Here is a 14,307-nt window from a genome sequence, read left to right on the forward strand (position 1 = left end):
TCCCCCTTTTTAAAAAATTGCGCACGCGCCTCCCCCTCCCCCTTTTCCCCCTTCCCCCCTTTCCCCCTTCCTTCCCCCTCCTTCAATAATGCTCCGGGAAGCTCGTAGACGCAAGCAGGTGGTTGCCGACAAAATAGGACATGAGGAGTACATTTACCGTCTAAACGGCGACCCCTTCACACACCAGGAGGCGATCCGTGAGCGCCAGCAAGGCAACTTCGACCCGCGCCAACTGCCAGCGGCGGGCGCGAGGGTTGTCAGGGTAGCCGGCGCTAGAGGTGCTGCTGGGCCAAGTCGGCCGCCGTTCGCGGTGGATAACGACACCGACTACAACGGTGGTGGCGGCGCCAGACATGGCCGTGGTGCCCTGTTGGCTCCCGTTATCCCCGCGCCCGCCGCTGGGCCCTCCTTTAATAATGGCCCTGGCCTGAACGCCCCCCTCCCTGGGGGGTACAATGGCGGCGCCCCGCCTGGCGTCAACTACACTTCTCCTTTTGGTGGTGGTATGGGTGGCCGTCCGTACCCACTCGTCTCCCATGCGCAGCCCGTCGCTGCTGCCCTTTCCCCGGTGCTCCCAGCCCTCGCACCGGTCAGTGACTTGCCTCCTCCTCTGCCCGCTGTGTACAAGCCTAAGCCGCCTCTTACGTTCCATAATATCCCTGTTGTTGGTGCAGGAGCACCGCCTTTATCGTTCAGCCCCTTGCCTGAGCATCCAACGCCAGGGCGGGTGCACTGCCCCTCCGGCGATGCAGGCACTCCGCGGTTCACGGCGGCCCTGGCATACGCAGCACCCATGAACAAAGGTGAAGCGCGCCCCATGACAAGTCCGCAGGTGCTGCCCGCTCTCAACAATGGCGGCACCCCCGCCGTGGGTGCGCTCCCCACGCACGCTTCGCGTCCGAACACGAGCGGAGGTGCGTTGGGCGGCGGCGGCGGCGGCGGCTTCATTATCGGCAGCGATGGCCTCTCTGCGGCTGAGGAGCGCCATCGCGAGAAGATGGCGGCGCGCCAGCGTGCTATTGAGCTCCAACAGGAGAACGCACGTCAGATGCTGGAGCAGCAGCTCCGCAAAAAGGCAGAGCGGGAGCTAGAGATTCAGGAGGACCGGCTGGCCGAGCAACGGCTGCGGCGAGAGCGAGAGGAGGTGGCTCGGCGGGAGCAGGCGGAGGTTGATCGCGAGAAGCGCGATATGGAGCTGAGGATGATGGGGCCCGTCGCAGCGCAGGCGATATTAGAGCAAAAACAGCGCGAGACGCAGGAGCGGCGGGAGGCGGAGGCGGCAGCTCGGCGCAATAGAGGGAAGTCCTCCCCGGCTTCGGCAGCAGAACCGACTCCCGAGGAGAAACCTGTGCCGTCAATGGCCTCGTTGCCACCAACCTCGGACAACGTAGCTCCAACCAGCTCCCCGTCACAGTCACCAGCGGGTGGCATGTTCCCGTTGGCATCACGGCCTTCCCTGCCACCTACGGCGTCTGCGTCTGCTTTTCACTACCTCATGGACTCAAAACTTGGCGGCAGGCTTTGTCCTTTGCCGCAACCATCGCTGACACTTTTTAACCAGCCGCTCGCCAACGTCTGTTCACGGGCGGCACCACTGCCAAACCTCGAGACTCAGTCCATTCGCCGAGAGCTGCAACGCATCACCACCCTGCTCGAGGAGCAGAACCTGCAGCAGCAGCGGGCCAGGGATAGCAGTATTCTTGGCGCCAACGTGGCACCACATCCATTCCACGGCGGTGCCCCGCTGCCCACCACTGCGTCTGGGGCTGGCACGTATTTAACGACCGGTGGGCTCTCCCCTTTCTTTAGTGCTGGCGGCAGCGCCCCTTTGGGCAGTGCGCAGGGAAACAACACGGGACCGTACCGGCCCTGCCCGACAGGCGGTACGCTACCTCTACCCCCACTTTCTACAGCAGCACCGCTTGCTCCATCCTCGCCTGGCGCCTGTGCACTGTCGGAGGGGGGCATCAGGCCCTGGCAAGGACTCTTCGCCCCGTACGCTGGACCCCCCGCGACCGCCGCTGGCGACAGCGCTCTTAGCGCACCACCCGGGTCCGTCTTACAGTTCACGAGCCCCATCACGGAGAACGATGTGGAGCTCCCTACAGAGCCGTCCCAGTTCATTGGTCCCATGAAAGCACCAGTGGCCGCGATGCCCAGTCCTTCTGTCACCCTTGAGGAGGAGGTCACATTTGTGAGGCCGAGGCCGACGTCGACGTCGTCGTCATCGGCGTTCTCTGCGGATGTCACCAAAGCCAATTCGTCGCATCGCGCGGTGAGTCCCCCACCACCATCACCACCATCACCATCACCACCATCATCAGCAGCAGCAGCAGCAGCGGCGGCGATGGCTACATCAACTCATCTCTCTGAAGCAGCCTCACCCTTGGGGAGTCTATCGGCGCTGTTCTCTACGCCAGGCGTGGATTCCCTAGAGAGTTCGCCAAGTGGGAAGGGGCCTCTTTCGGATGGCCACCGCTCCCCTTCGGTGCCGGTGGAGTTGATGACCGAAGCGGAAGACGAGGAGGAGACAGAGGGGCGGGGAGGCGCGCCGATGATGTCGGCGGTTGGCGATCGTAGTGATGGAAGCCAAGACGACGACTACCACGATTCTTTCACAGACAGTATTGAATGCGACGTAGAGGCGTAGAAGCGCTTCTTTTCTCTCTAGCACCCGCTGCTCTCCTCAGCGCCTTGCCGTTTCTTGTAACGGTAGGAGTAGGCCCTTGGACAAGAGAGAGGGGGGGGGAGGGGAGGGGAGGGGATGTTTGTGCTCGGTCGACAGCGGCCGCATCCTCCACTACCCCCCTTCCTCCCTTCTCAGAGCGCTCCCAATCACATACGTGTGTGTGTCTATCACTTCCTATAGGCCCCTCGCGTTGGGGGAGGGGGTGGCAATTGTTGGTGCCAGCTGCTCCCCCTTTAAATATCGGTGTCGAGTTTTGCTCTGTCGGGGCTCTGCCTCTTCTCTCGCCCTCGGTTGCCCCATCTCCCTTGCGTGCTCCCCCACCCCCTCCCGCTGACGTGCTCGATGCATTACGTTTAGCGTGGTTTCTCGAGCCTGGTTGCTTTTCTCCTTTATGATTTCTTTTTCCTTGTCATTGTTGGCGTCGCGCTGCTTTTGCCGTCTTTCTCTTCGTTTTCATTGTGTCTGTATGCGTGTGTAGACGTGTGTTTGTGTGTGTGAGCTGGGAGGGCAGAGTCTACACACAGAACGAGTGTTGTTACTCTGAAACAATGTTTTTTTTTCCTCTTACTCCTTCTCTGTCTCCCCGGACGGGAGGAGCACAAACACCCTGGCACACAAACCAAAACCAAACCAAACCACCCCAACCGCACTGCTACTACTCCCCCCTCCCCTTCCCTAATCCAAACATCTGTTCAGGTTGTATTCTTGAGGGGGGGGTGCCGAACCAGGGAAGAACGCAGATGGCCAACATTGCTTCGTGCTTCAACCGAGCTCTTTTTATGTGTCTCTTTTAGCCTCATTTGCATGTGCAACATGCACCTTGCAGGAGGAGGCGCGTGCATAGTTTGTGTGCACGCCTCTCTCTTGTCGTGCGTTCTCTCCTCCTCTTTCTCGTCCTCTTCCTGATGTTACACCTTTTTCACTTGCTTTTTTCACCTCTGTATATATATTTTCTTCTATGCATGTGTGGGGAGGGAGGGAGGGCATTCTTCCACACATTCCTCTACGTACGCCTCACGCACGCGCACTCGAACTGCATCCGCAGCACCCCAGGACATCCGCAGAGGATAGTAGTAGTAGTATTTATCGTAGAGGCATAGCGTCTAAACCTCGCTTCGGTCGCCGTCACCGGCGCCACCTCTTCATATCCACCATTCTCCGTTTTCCCTTTTACTGAGAGGGAAGAAGGAGGAACAGCAACAGCATACCCGCACGCACGCACACACACACACACACACACACATGTGTGCGCTTGCGGTACGTCTCATCGAGTCTTTTGCATATTCGAGCTCAAGCGCTGTCTTTCTCGCTCTCTTTGTTTAACACGACCCTCCCCAGAGACAGAAAAAAAAGAAAGGGAGACACTCTCACATTCCCTCCTCCTTCTTTTTTCTCCTCTCCTCTCTTCCCGCACCACTTTTTTTTTTCTCCTACAGACACACATTTTTCTTTATTTGATTTATTGCTAGATCCTACATTTTTTTAAATTCGCTTCTCGAGTTGCGTAGTTGTGCATTTGTTCTCCCCCTCCCCTCCCTCCCCTCCTCGGTGGGGAAAAGAACAGAAGAAATTCAATTATTCTTTTTTTCCCTCTTGAACAGCAAAAAAAGAGGGAAGCATTTTCTTTTTTTTTTTGTAGTTTTCAACAAACAAAATCGGGCGTTACGCGCCACACGACCTCCCCTCCCCCTTTTCCTTCCCTTTCCTCCCTCCCCTCTCTTTTCTCCTCTCTTCCTCTCTTCCCCTCTTCTTTTTTTTTTGCCGCGCCTCCGCCCTCCTCAGTGCTACATATCTACTGTTGTCTTCACTCTCTATACACAAACGCACTCATCCACCCCCTTCCTTTACCCCCCCCCCTCCCCAAAGCGAGACCTCACATCGCCATGGGCCGCCGTGCAGCGCAAGGGGGTTACCCAGATGACGGACACATATTTGTCTGCGTGCGCGTCCGTGACGTGCCTCAGAACGCGGCTTTCCTAACCTGCAATGCCAATGCCGCCACGAACACGCGCGCCTCCACGGTTGCGCGCAAGTCGGTGGTGCGCGATGCACAGCGGATTTGCGTGTCTGTCGTGGAAAATGTGGTGGTGATGCACGATCCCGCTTCAGTCGACGACGACGCCACAGTTGCAAAGGACGGCAGCAACGTCGTGCAGATGCTGACTGACCGCGCTACCCTCACTGGGGTTGCCCGACCTCTTCGCAAGACTGCTGCCGCCACGTCTCGCACCAGCTCACGCCGTACTGCTGTATTGGGTGATCATCGCGTCACTACTGCTGGTTCCGGGGCCAGCACCCATCACCTTATCTCCACTGGCACGGCAAACTACTACGAGTTTGACGACTGCATCGCGTCGATGGAGGAGTCACAGCTGCTACAGATGCCCTTAATTCGTACGAGTGACTTTCTTCCGCCACCGTTGTACGGGACTCAAGAGGATGTGTACCGGTGCACTGCGATGCGCGCCGTCGAGGCCGCCATAGAGGGCATCAACTCCTGCGTTTTCGCCTACGGCCAGACGGGCAGCGGCAAGACCTACACACTTTTTGGTGACACGACGCACATGCACCGGGACCCTGGCATAGTCCCGCGCACTCTAGACGACCTGTTTGTCCGCCTGGAGGCGTTGAAGCTGTCGTACCGGAGTGACAAGGAGACCGAATATTCGTACAACGTACACCTGTCGTTTTACGAGATCTACCAGAATGAGGTGTATTGCCTCTTTTCTCGCCAGGGGCCACTGCATGTGCAGTTTGTCCGGGATTCGGCAGGGAAGAAGGAAACCATGATCATCCACGATCTCCTTCAGCAGGCTGTGACCTCGGCTGAGAAGGCGTACCCGCTGATTGAGATGGGTCTGCGCCGGCGTCAGACGTCCGAGACGGGCATGAACGCGCGCAGCAGTCGCAGCCACGCAGTGCTGCAGATTCGCGTAGCTCAGTACCGCACCAGCCGCCACACGCGCGAGGGAGTGGAGCACCAGGCGACAGTCAACCTGGTAGACCTCGCTGGCAGCGAACGTCAGAAGACGGCGAACACAAGCGGGTCCAGTCGTGCGGAGGGTATCCAGATTAACCAATCCCTCGCAACGCTGGCGCGCGTTATCAACGACATCGCCAGTGGGGCGAAGTTCGTAAACTACCGAGACTCGCTGCTGACAATGGTGCTCAAGGATAACCTCGGCGGCAACAGCAAGACGTTCATGATTGCCAACATCTCTCCCATCGCCTTCAGCTACCAGGAGTCGTGTGCGACGCTGACGTATGCGAAAGCCGTACGTCGGATCCGCAACCGCCCTATGGTGAACAAAAATTTCCAGACACGTGCAAATCTGCTTGAGCAGAATATGTTCCTGAAGCAGGAGAATGAGAAGCTGAAGGAGCAGATGGAGGCGTGGGTGAGGGGCTTGCGGAGCGGCCACTCCCATGCCGCAGAGATGGACGCGGCTGACTTGCACCCCGTCGGAGGCGGTGGCATGACAGAGGGGCCCAGTGGTCCGCTGTCGCCGTCTTCATTGATGTCGAAGGCTTTCACAAACGAGCAGCCTTGCGCCGCCGGCGTTCCACTGCCCACGCTAAGGTGCAACGAGGCTTTCCTGTCTGCCGCCAGCAGCGGACTGACGGCGCCACTGCTCATCGCATCCCACCGCAGGTACACAAGCTTGGCAGGGATCGGCGGCTCGTGCGTTGAGGGCGGTGTTGTATGTGTCTCGTCATTGGTGAAGGAAACGATGGAGTTCTCACTGAGCCGTGTGCTCCACCCGCTCCCCAGAGTAAAGGCCACTGACAGCCCGCACACGGCTGACGCGAAGGTGGCGCAGGGGATGGACTTGGGGTCCCTGGTTCTGGAGCGTGTGTCGCAGCGCTCGCTGGAGCTACGGTACTATGTCCACTTCAACCCACCCGCCACTGATGAAGGCCTCTCGCGCCTTGTCGACGTTCAGGTGAACGGCAAGAGCCTCAGGGCGAAGGGTCGGCGTGAGTTGCATCACGGGGATGTGGTGTGCGCCTACCTTGAGGACGATGCCAAGGTGGAGGAGGCGGCGGCAGCGGATGCGGCGACGGGGACCTCTTTGCACGCACAGAGTCTCATTTCCTTTCACTATGTTGACCTCAACGCACTCTCGCGCAGCCCAAGCGTGTCCACCAGCGGCATGGCCAGTGCCACGCTTGGACAAATCGCTGTCTCGGTTGACCTCCCAGAGGGCATGGAGCATCTCACCCTGGAGGGTATCAAACAGCTGCAACGCGACAATGCCAAACTGCTGGACTTGGTGCGCGAACAGGCAGAGACAATCAACTACCACTGCGCCCACACCAGTGTGTCGATGCAAACAGAGACCCTGATGGGGGGTATCTCACCGGTCGGCAGCCCAGGCTCCGTGTCACCGAATCCGCGCTCACTGGAGCCCAGCTCTGCAGATTCGCTGCCGCCGCCGGCGGTCGCGCGCAGGACGGCTGCTGCTCTCGAAGCTTTCCGCCGCCTCTCCGTCTCCCCGTCTATACGCGGGGGCTCCGTCATGCCAGCTGACCTGGAGACTAACGAGCTGCTGAGTCGCTTGGGTACGCAGAGCCAGTCCCACCAACACCCCAACTCCGTGCTCCCAGAGAATCGGAAGCCGCATCGCACTACCCTGCCGGGCAACGCGACGTTGGAGGCTCTGGCGCGCCGCCTTGCCGAGTTGGAAGCTGGCGGTCGACCCAAGGCACTGGCCAGCTCGATTTCCTCATCGTCGTCGAGGTCTTCGCCATCGGTGAGCATCAGCCCCTCGGCTGAGATGGATTACAACTTCGAGGCGTCGAGGGACATAAGCGCTGATGGCAAGCGGGACGAAGAGAGAGGGTCGACGATGACCGCAAGGAGCGGCCAAGGCAGCATCGCTTGTGTGTCTTCACCTTCGCAGATGCGAGCTGTTTCTGCGCAGCATCGCAGCGAGGGAGTCGTCGAGGCTAGAACTGACGGTCATGAGCCTCAGCCGGAGCCCATTGGGGATGGTCAGAGGCGCATCGTGTACGAGAACACCGAGGGTGTACGTGAGCGCTTTCAGTCGGTGGTACGGGAGCGGGAAAAGTTCGAGTACATCCTCAGGCTAGAGGCCCTCATCTCCGAACTGCGTGTGCAGATCAGCGAGCTGGAGAGTCGCCTGCGCTTCTCCAGGGACGAGACGCTGGAGCAACAAATGTCCCGCGAAGGGGTCGAGGCCCATCGTGACGCGTTGCTCGGGGAGTTGGCGAGCTTGCACAGCGAGAACTCGGCATTGCGCACCGAGAATGCCAGCCTCGAAGCCTTTCTCGCTCGGGATGAGCAGGCGCTCACCGACGCCGCCCGTATCGCAGACGAGGAACTGCAGCGGCAGGTCGCTGTGCTTGCCGACCGCAATAGGGCTTTGACAACACTGGCTCGCATGTGGAAGCAGCGCACCATGAAGTACATCGCGATGAGCTACGGCGCCGGCAGAGATGACAAGGACGCCAGCAGCACCAGGGCTGCGCACTTGGAGGCGATCCCATGGGACGACCTGCGTGCCGCCGAGACGGTGGCCATAGCGAAGCGGCGCCTTGGCGGCGGTGATGCGGACAGCTGCTCGGCTGAGGCTGCGCGGACCATCGAGGCCTTCGAGAAGGCCACAGCGGAGGAAAACATGCGTGCACTCGAGTACGCGTTGCTTCATTTCGATAATGAAAATCAACGTCTGCTTGACGAGATCCGGCGCATCCAGCTGGAGCTGGACGGCCACAAGGACCTCATCGAGCGCCTACGGATGGAGAAGGCGCAGATGGAGAAAGCTTTGGTGGGCACGACAGACTCGACTGAGGAGGAGCGTCGCCGCATGCAGCAGCTGCTGCACAACACGAACGTGCAGCTGGAGGAGGCTGAACGAAACGTCAAACAGACGCAGAGTCGCCTGGATGACGCGGTGGCGATGCGCAACAACAACAAACGCAAGGCCGAGAAGAACAACGAACTGCTCTTGGCGCAACAGAAGCGCACCATCGAGGAGTTGGAGAGAGAGCTTTCTCGCATGCGACGTGAATACAAGGCGAAAGAGGAGGAGGCGACTACCCTGACGCGACACTTCCAAGATCGCGTGGGCCTCGGCGTCGACAGTGTGGCAAAGATTCCCGAACTGCACTCTCGCATCGAGGAGCTTGTTAACGACTCCATGGAGGACTACGAGGCACCAAACGGATACTCGGTCTTCCCAGCCGGTTTTGAGTTCTCGGACGAGATGACGTCGCTCATTCGAATTTGTCTCCGCATCTTGCTCGACCGCCTCAAGATGGAGCTGTACGTGCTCAACGCACAGAGTGTGCACAAGTTCGTGCTGTTGATCAACGCTGTGAAGGTGCGCACTGAGGCCCACTTCCACACCTTTATGCACCAGCTACGCGACGCCGTCTCGCAAATGTCACGCCGCACTCTGCGTCCCGGAGGGAAATGGGGCCTCTCCGAGTCAGACGTTCTCTCTACTCTCGTGGATCACCGCCGCCGCCAGGTGGGCGACGCGTTGAACGGCTTGTTGATCTGGTATGACCACTGGGACAGCGCCCCGAAGACGGAGCATGTCGCTTACATGGAGCTGATCCGGAACACGGACTGCATCATGCACATGGCCCGCATTGTGCGTCGAGAAAGCTCCTTGAACACAAACGCGACGTCCACTTCGCTGATGCCGATTCCCGGCAAGAACGGCTCTAGCGACACCTCCCTCATTTCTTCATCGGCGCGCCGGAATGATACCACTGTGAAGGGGAGCTGCAAGATTCTCTCTCGCCTAGCGTCGTCTGTCAGGCAAAGCAACCTGGCGCGCGCGTTGAACCAGTTCTCTGCTACCCCTTCGCGAGCAACGATTGCGGGCAAGGAGGACGTTCTTGGATCCACGCCACCCTCAGCGGAGGAGGCCCCCGCTTCTTTTAGTCGCAGCGCAACGGCGACGGCACTGGCACTTTCGCAAAGCATGATCCCCTTTAGTAGAAGTGCCACGTGCACGCGTGGAAGTGGACACCAACAGCCTCCCGCTGCTCACCCAGAGGGTAGCCCGACCTTCACTCGTTGTCCCTCTGGACTGCCGCGGCGGGGGACCGCCGCGGCGCCCGTGCTCAGTTTTTCGCCTCAGCACCACTCGTCGGTGGCGACACCTATGCGATCCACAAACCCGGCCGCGAACGGCGGTTCCACAACACCTGCGGCTATGATGGCAACCGATGCTACCCCCACTGCTTCGACGGCGACGGCGGCCGCCGCGCGCGCGAACTATTCGCGCATGGCTTCCACCGGTGTGCTGCCTGTTTCGGAGGCGGATGTGGCGTATGTGGCGAACTCCGACGTGGCCGAGGCCGTCTCGATCAGTACTTACAATTTCTCCCGTCGCATGAGTTCAGCGGCTGGAATAGGGGCCAGTGCTGGTGCCACTGCGGACAAGGGTGAGTTGGTGCGTCAAGCAAGTTGCCTCTTCAGCCGATGCCAGACGGCGATACCCCAGACGAGGAGCTGCCGGCAACAGCACCAGAACGCACTGTGCCGACAGGCCTCGGCCGTTATGGCTCCATCCAAGACTCGTATCGACGCTGGCACATCTGAAAATCGTAGGCGGACGCCCCTCACCAAGACCACAGAGGCGTTCACGAGGTCGAAGACACATACCACGATCTCGAAGTCTACCATGAAACCAAGTCGACTGAGCTGCCGTGGCTCTGGCGTCCTGGGCGAGGGCTCGCCGTGTGCACGTCCGTCCTCGTCGCGGCCGAAAGCCACACGGCTCTCTGCCGTTCAAAGAAATTCCATGGCGGAGGGGGCGCCTGGGGGGACCGGCAACGGTCGCGTGAGCACGCTGAACAGAGATGCTGACGTCAAGTCATCTGCGCCGGCGATCTCTTTCTACAATCCCGACGTTTTGAAGTCGCTGCGGGAGCGCAGCACAAGCGACGTGAACCGAGTGTTGCCAGTGGCCGATGGGACCGATGTCAGTGTGAAAAAAACGGGCCTTCCAAGCAATAGTAGCAAGCACGGAAAGAGCAAAAAGGCACGTTCGGCGACCTCGTCGTCCGCCTTCGAGAAGACGTCGACGGGTGCACGGATGAGTACTGGTCACTCTGCACCCATTTCGAGCGCCGCCTCGGCGCTGCCGAAGCTCGACTTTTCAACTCTGTGAGGGCAAGTGTAGGTGCACTCACACGCACAGTTGCTTCGATGGCTCTCAGAGGTGGTGCTCTTGCACACCGCTGTGGTTTGTGTGGAGGGGTGTGTTTAGCAGAGGAGAGAGGAAGAGGCTCCTGCCGCTCACCTGAGAACGGCGGAAAACCAGACCGTACACAAAAAAAAAAGAGGTGGGGGGGGTGGGGTAGGCTCTCCAAGTTGCTGTCATGACAACGAGCACCTTTTCTTCCTCCCCCGTCTCCACACACAGACATACATTTAGATAGATTTATTTTATTTGCCTTCTTTTTACTGTACCCCTTCAACACCCCCCCCTCTCTCCCCCCTCTCCCCCCAAAATAGGCACTTTTTGAAATTTATTTTCGTTGGTTCATTTCTTCATCTGTTTGCCTTTGTTCTGTTTTTTTTATTCCCCTTCCTCTTCTTCTTCCTCCCCACTGTGTTGACAGAATGGGCCTCTCGTGTGTGTGTGTGTGTGTGTGTATTCTTGGCACTTCTTTGTCGTGTTTTTTTTCTAGTGAGGAGAGGGGCCATAGGTGTACACATCTATGTATGTGTCTGTATATGTTCTCCCTCCTCCCTCCCCACTCTCTCTCTCCCCCAACCCCCCTGTACTTCCTCCCTCCCTGTTGTAGTTGTTGAATATTAGAGAGCGATATATTTATTTGTGTACTAGTCTCTCTCTGTCCATGATGCGCATATAGTGGCAGTGGTGTGTCTATGGCTCTATATATATAGATGTGTGTGTGTGTGTGTGGTCGTCATGATGGACTTCCACGTCTGTATCTGTAATACGAGTGTGCCTGTATGTGTGTGAGGTGTGTGATCCGTCGACTGTATCTCTGGTTTTACTTCTCGTTTCTGTCGTTATGGGGGTGGTGTGTACGCCGAATATCCTCCCACACGTGCTGTCCCTTATGAATTCGAGGACGGCTAATAGCCCCTCCCTTCTCCCCCCCAAAAAAAAAACAGACTTTTCACACACACACACACACACACACACAGTCATGAAAAATCCCCAGCAGAATAAGAGGGCACTACGTCTACCCTGGGGGCAAGGAGAGGGCGGGGTTTATCCCCCCCCCTGAGCATGAACACGTGGCGAACGCCGAGACATACAACACCAACGAGGAATAAAGCGGTCTATATCCACGAGACGTGATTGTGTGTGTGTGTGTGTGTAGGGGGGGGGTCCCGCACTTGCGATGAACAAGACAATGCGCTTGATGTTCTCCGTCTCTCTGTGCGTCTTGATCAGGATTGTGAGCCACGTGCTCCATGTGTGCCTGGCGCTCTGCCAGGCGAATATTTCTCCACTGTGACCCGTAGCCCCATATAGGTGTATAGCCAACGGATGTTGATCAACCTCTTCCACCCTCACTTTCTTTGCATTGCACCCATCCCTCCCCCTCCCCTCCTCACTCACGACGTGTATGCTTTGCTTACTTTTTTTTTCTGTGTATGCTTTTCCGCCATTTAGTTGGACGTGAATCGCAAACTCCTTCGTCCCCCCTCTTTTTTTTTTCACTCATCACAAGAAAATGGTCAAGGTCAAGAGCCTGTCCACCCTCCAAATCCCGGAGGGTGTGACTGTCGCCGTGAGGGGCCGCAAGGTCACGGTCACGGGCAAGCGCGGCACCCTCACCAAGGACTTGTCGCACCTGCAGCTGGACTTCCGCGTGGACAAGAAGAACCGCACCTTCACGGCGATCCGCTGGTTCGGCTCCAAGATTCCAATTGCGTGCCTGAACACCACCAAGGCGCACGTGCAGAACATGATCACTGGTGTGACGAAGGGCTATCGCTTCAAGGTGCGCTGCGCCTACGCCCACTTTCCGATCAACGTCTCCTTGGATGGCCAGAACGTCGAGGTTCGCAACTTCCTTGGTGAGAAGCGCGTGCGCCGCCAGCTGGTGCCCAGCACCGTGAAGGTGTATCAGACCGACCCGTCCAAGGTCAAGGATGAGTTCATCTTCGAGGGCAGCGACCTGGAGCAGGTATCCCGCGAGGCCGCCCTGCTGCACCAGATGTGCTTGGTGAAGAACAAGGATATCCGTAAGTTCCTTGACGGCATCTACGTCCAGACCAAGACCAACATCGAGGTTTCGGAATAGAGAGGGGGGAAGGGAGAGAGAACGAGGTGTGGAGTGTGCTTGGGCCTCTCTCTCTCTCTTGCGTCGATGTGGACACCGTCGCGCGAGTTGGATGTGTTATGTGAGAGGGTCGTGGTTGTCATCAGTGTAGAGATTCTACAGAGAGAGAGAGAGAAAGGGGGTAGTTCATATTGTCGCGTACGCGTATGTCTGTGTGATGGCCTTGGTGATAGCGAAGTCGGGGACAGGGGGGGGGGTGAGGGAAAGTGACGGGTGATGAGGGGGTGGGGGTGGGGGAGGAGCACAGGATTGGAGTGTGTGCGTGTGTGTGTGTATGGGTGCTTCTACACCTCCCCGACTCATTTCTTCTTTCGCGTCGAGCATGTTCTACCCTTCAGGCCGCCTCCCTTCCTCCGACACAGTCTACTTCCCCCACACTCCGCACACGCAGGCAACGGCTGCCCGCCATCCTCCTCCTCTGGCTCTGCTTCACCACACCTGTGACAGCGTCAACAACAAGCACACACAGGGACACAAGTAATACACGCACACACACACACACACCGAGGAAAGAGAGTGAGTCGATATGATGATCGTGTCGTTTTGTGTGTGTGTGTGTGTGTATTCCGCACTGATTCCGGTCTTTCATTTTTTTTTGTGATTTCCTTTTCTGTTTTCGGCGATGGTGCGCAGACGGTGGAGTTGTATTTTCTGCGGTGTCGGTACACACATATATACCCCTCCCTCCATCCCTTCAGCAGAAGCAGACGCGCACACGTGCTGAAGACACTGAGAAAAATGGGCTACAATCACTGAGGAGGGGGGCGAAGGGGTGGTGCAAGGTAGGCATCGGACAACGTTGAGGTGTCTCCTCCTCTTGGCAGAAGTGAGCAGTCGTGCCCAGCCACTTGATTAGGTGACTTGGATGGGAGGCCCTCGCAGGTCTATGACGGTGGTTTCCTTTCACCACTTGAAGGCATGCATGAAGGCTGGGGAAAGGTGTGCGTTGTATCTGTCGCGCGCGCGCGCGCTTTTGTGTGTGTGTGTGTGTGTTCACATTCTAGTCAAGCGTGCAGATGCATCTGCCTACTGCTAAACTTGTTATTCAACTTCTCATTCTCATTCTCTTCCTCCTCCCCGGCTTCACTTGCCTTCGCCAACACGTGCATCACTGCTTGCCCTTCGTCTCTGTTGTGTGCGTGTGTGTCCCCTTCCACTGCCTCTGCGATGTACGTACACACATATAAATCTCTGCACTTCACTTTCGGTGATTCTGAAAAACACACACACACACACTGTGTTCTTCCACTGCTCCACTGCTTTTCGCACTACACGCAAGTCGTGACGAGTAGGTACTTTGTATCAGT

General features: G+C 58.0%; 3 protein-coding genes across 3 annotated transcripts; all 3 read left to right on the forward strand.

Annotated features, from left to right (window-relative positions):
- Positions 1–88: 88 nt before the first annotated feature.
- JKF63_05090 (uncharacterized protein) lies at positions 89–2,650 on the forward strand (the record flags this gene model as incomplete). The annotated part of the gene is made up of 1 exon (XM_067901059.1): positions 89–2,650. The coding sequence occupies one exon, from the start codon at positions 89–91 to the stop codon at positions 2,648–2,650; it is 2,562 nt and encodes an 853-aa protein (XP_067757422.1).
- A 1,922-nt stretch (positions 2,651–4,572) lies between these two features.
- Positions 4,573–10,842, forward strand: JKF63_05091 (uncharacterized protein; the record flags this gene model as incomplete). Its single annotated transcript, XM_067901060.1, has 1 exon — positions 4,573–10,842. The coding sequence occupies one exon, from the start codon at positions 4,573–4,575 to the stop codon at positions 10,840–10,842; it is 6,270 nt and encodes a 2,089-aa protein (XP_067757423.1).
- A 1,546-nt stretch (positions 10,843–12,388) lies between these two features.
- Positions 12,389–12,961, forward strand: JKF63_05092 (uncharacterized protein; the record flags this gene model as incomplete). Its single annotated transcript, XM_067901061.1, has 1 exon — positions 12,389–12,961. The coding sequence occupies one exon, from the start codon at positions 12,389–12,391 to the stop codon at positions 12,959–12,961; it is 573 nt and encodes a 190-aa protein (XP_067757424.1).
- Positions 12,962–14,307: the final 1,346 nt, after the last annotated feature.

The sequence above is a fragment of the Porcisia hertigi genome, chromosome 21 (genome assembly GCF_017918235.1).
Source record: "Porcisia hertigi strain C119 chromosome 21, whole genome shotgun sequence".
Classification (NCBI taxonomy): domain Eukaryota; phylum Euglenozoa; class Kinetoplastea; order Trypanosomatida; family Trypanosomatidae; genus Porcisia; species Porcisia hertigi.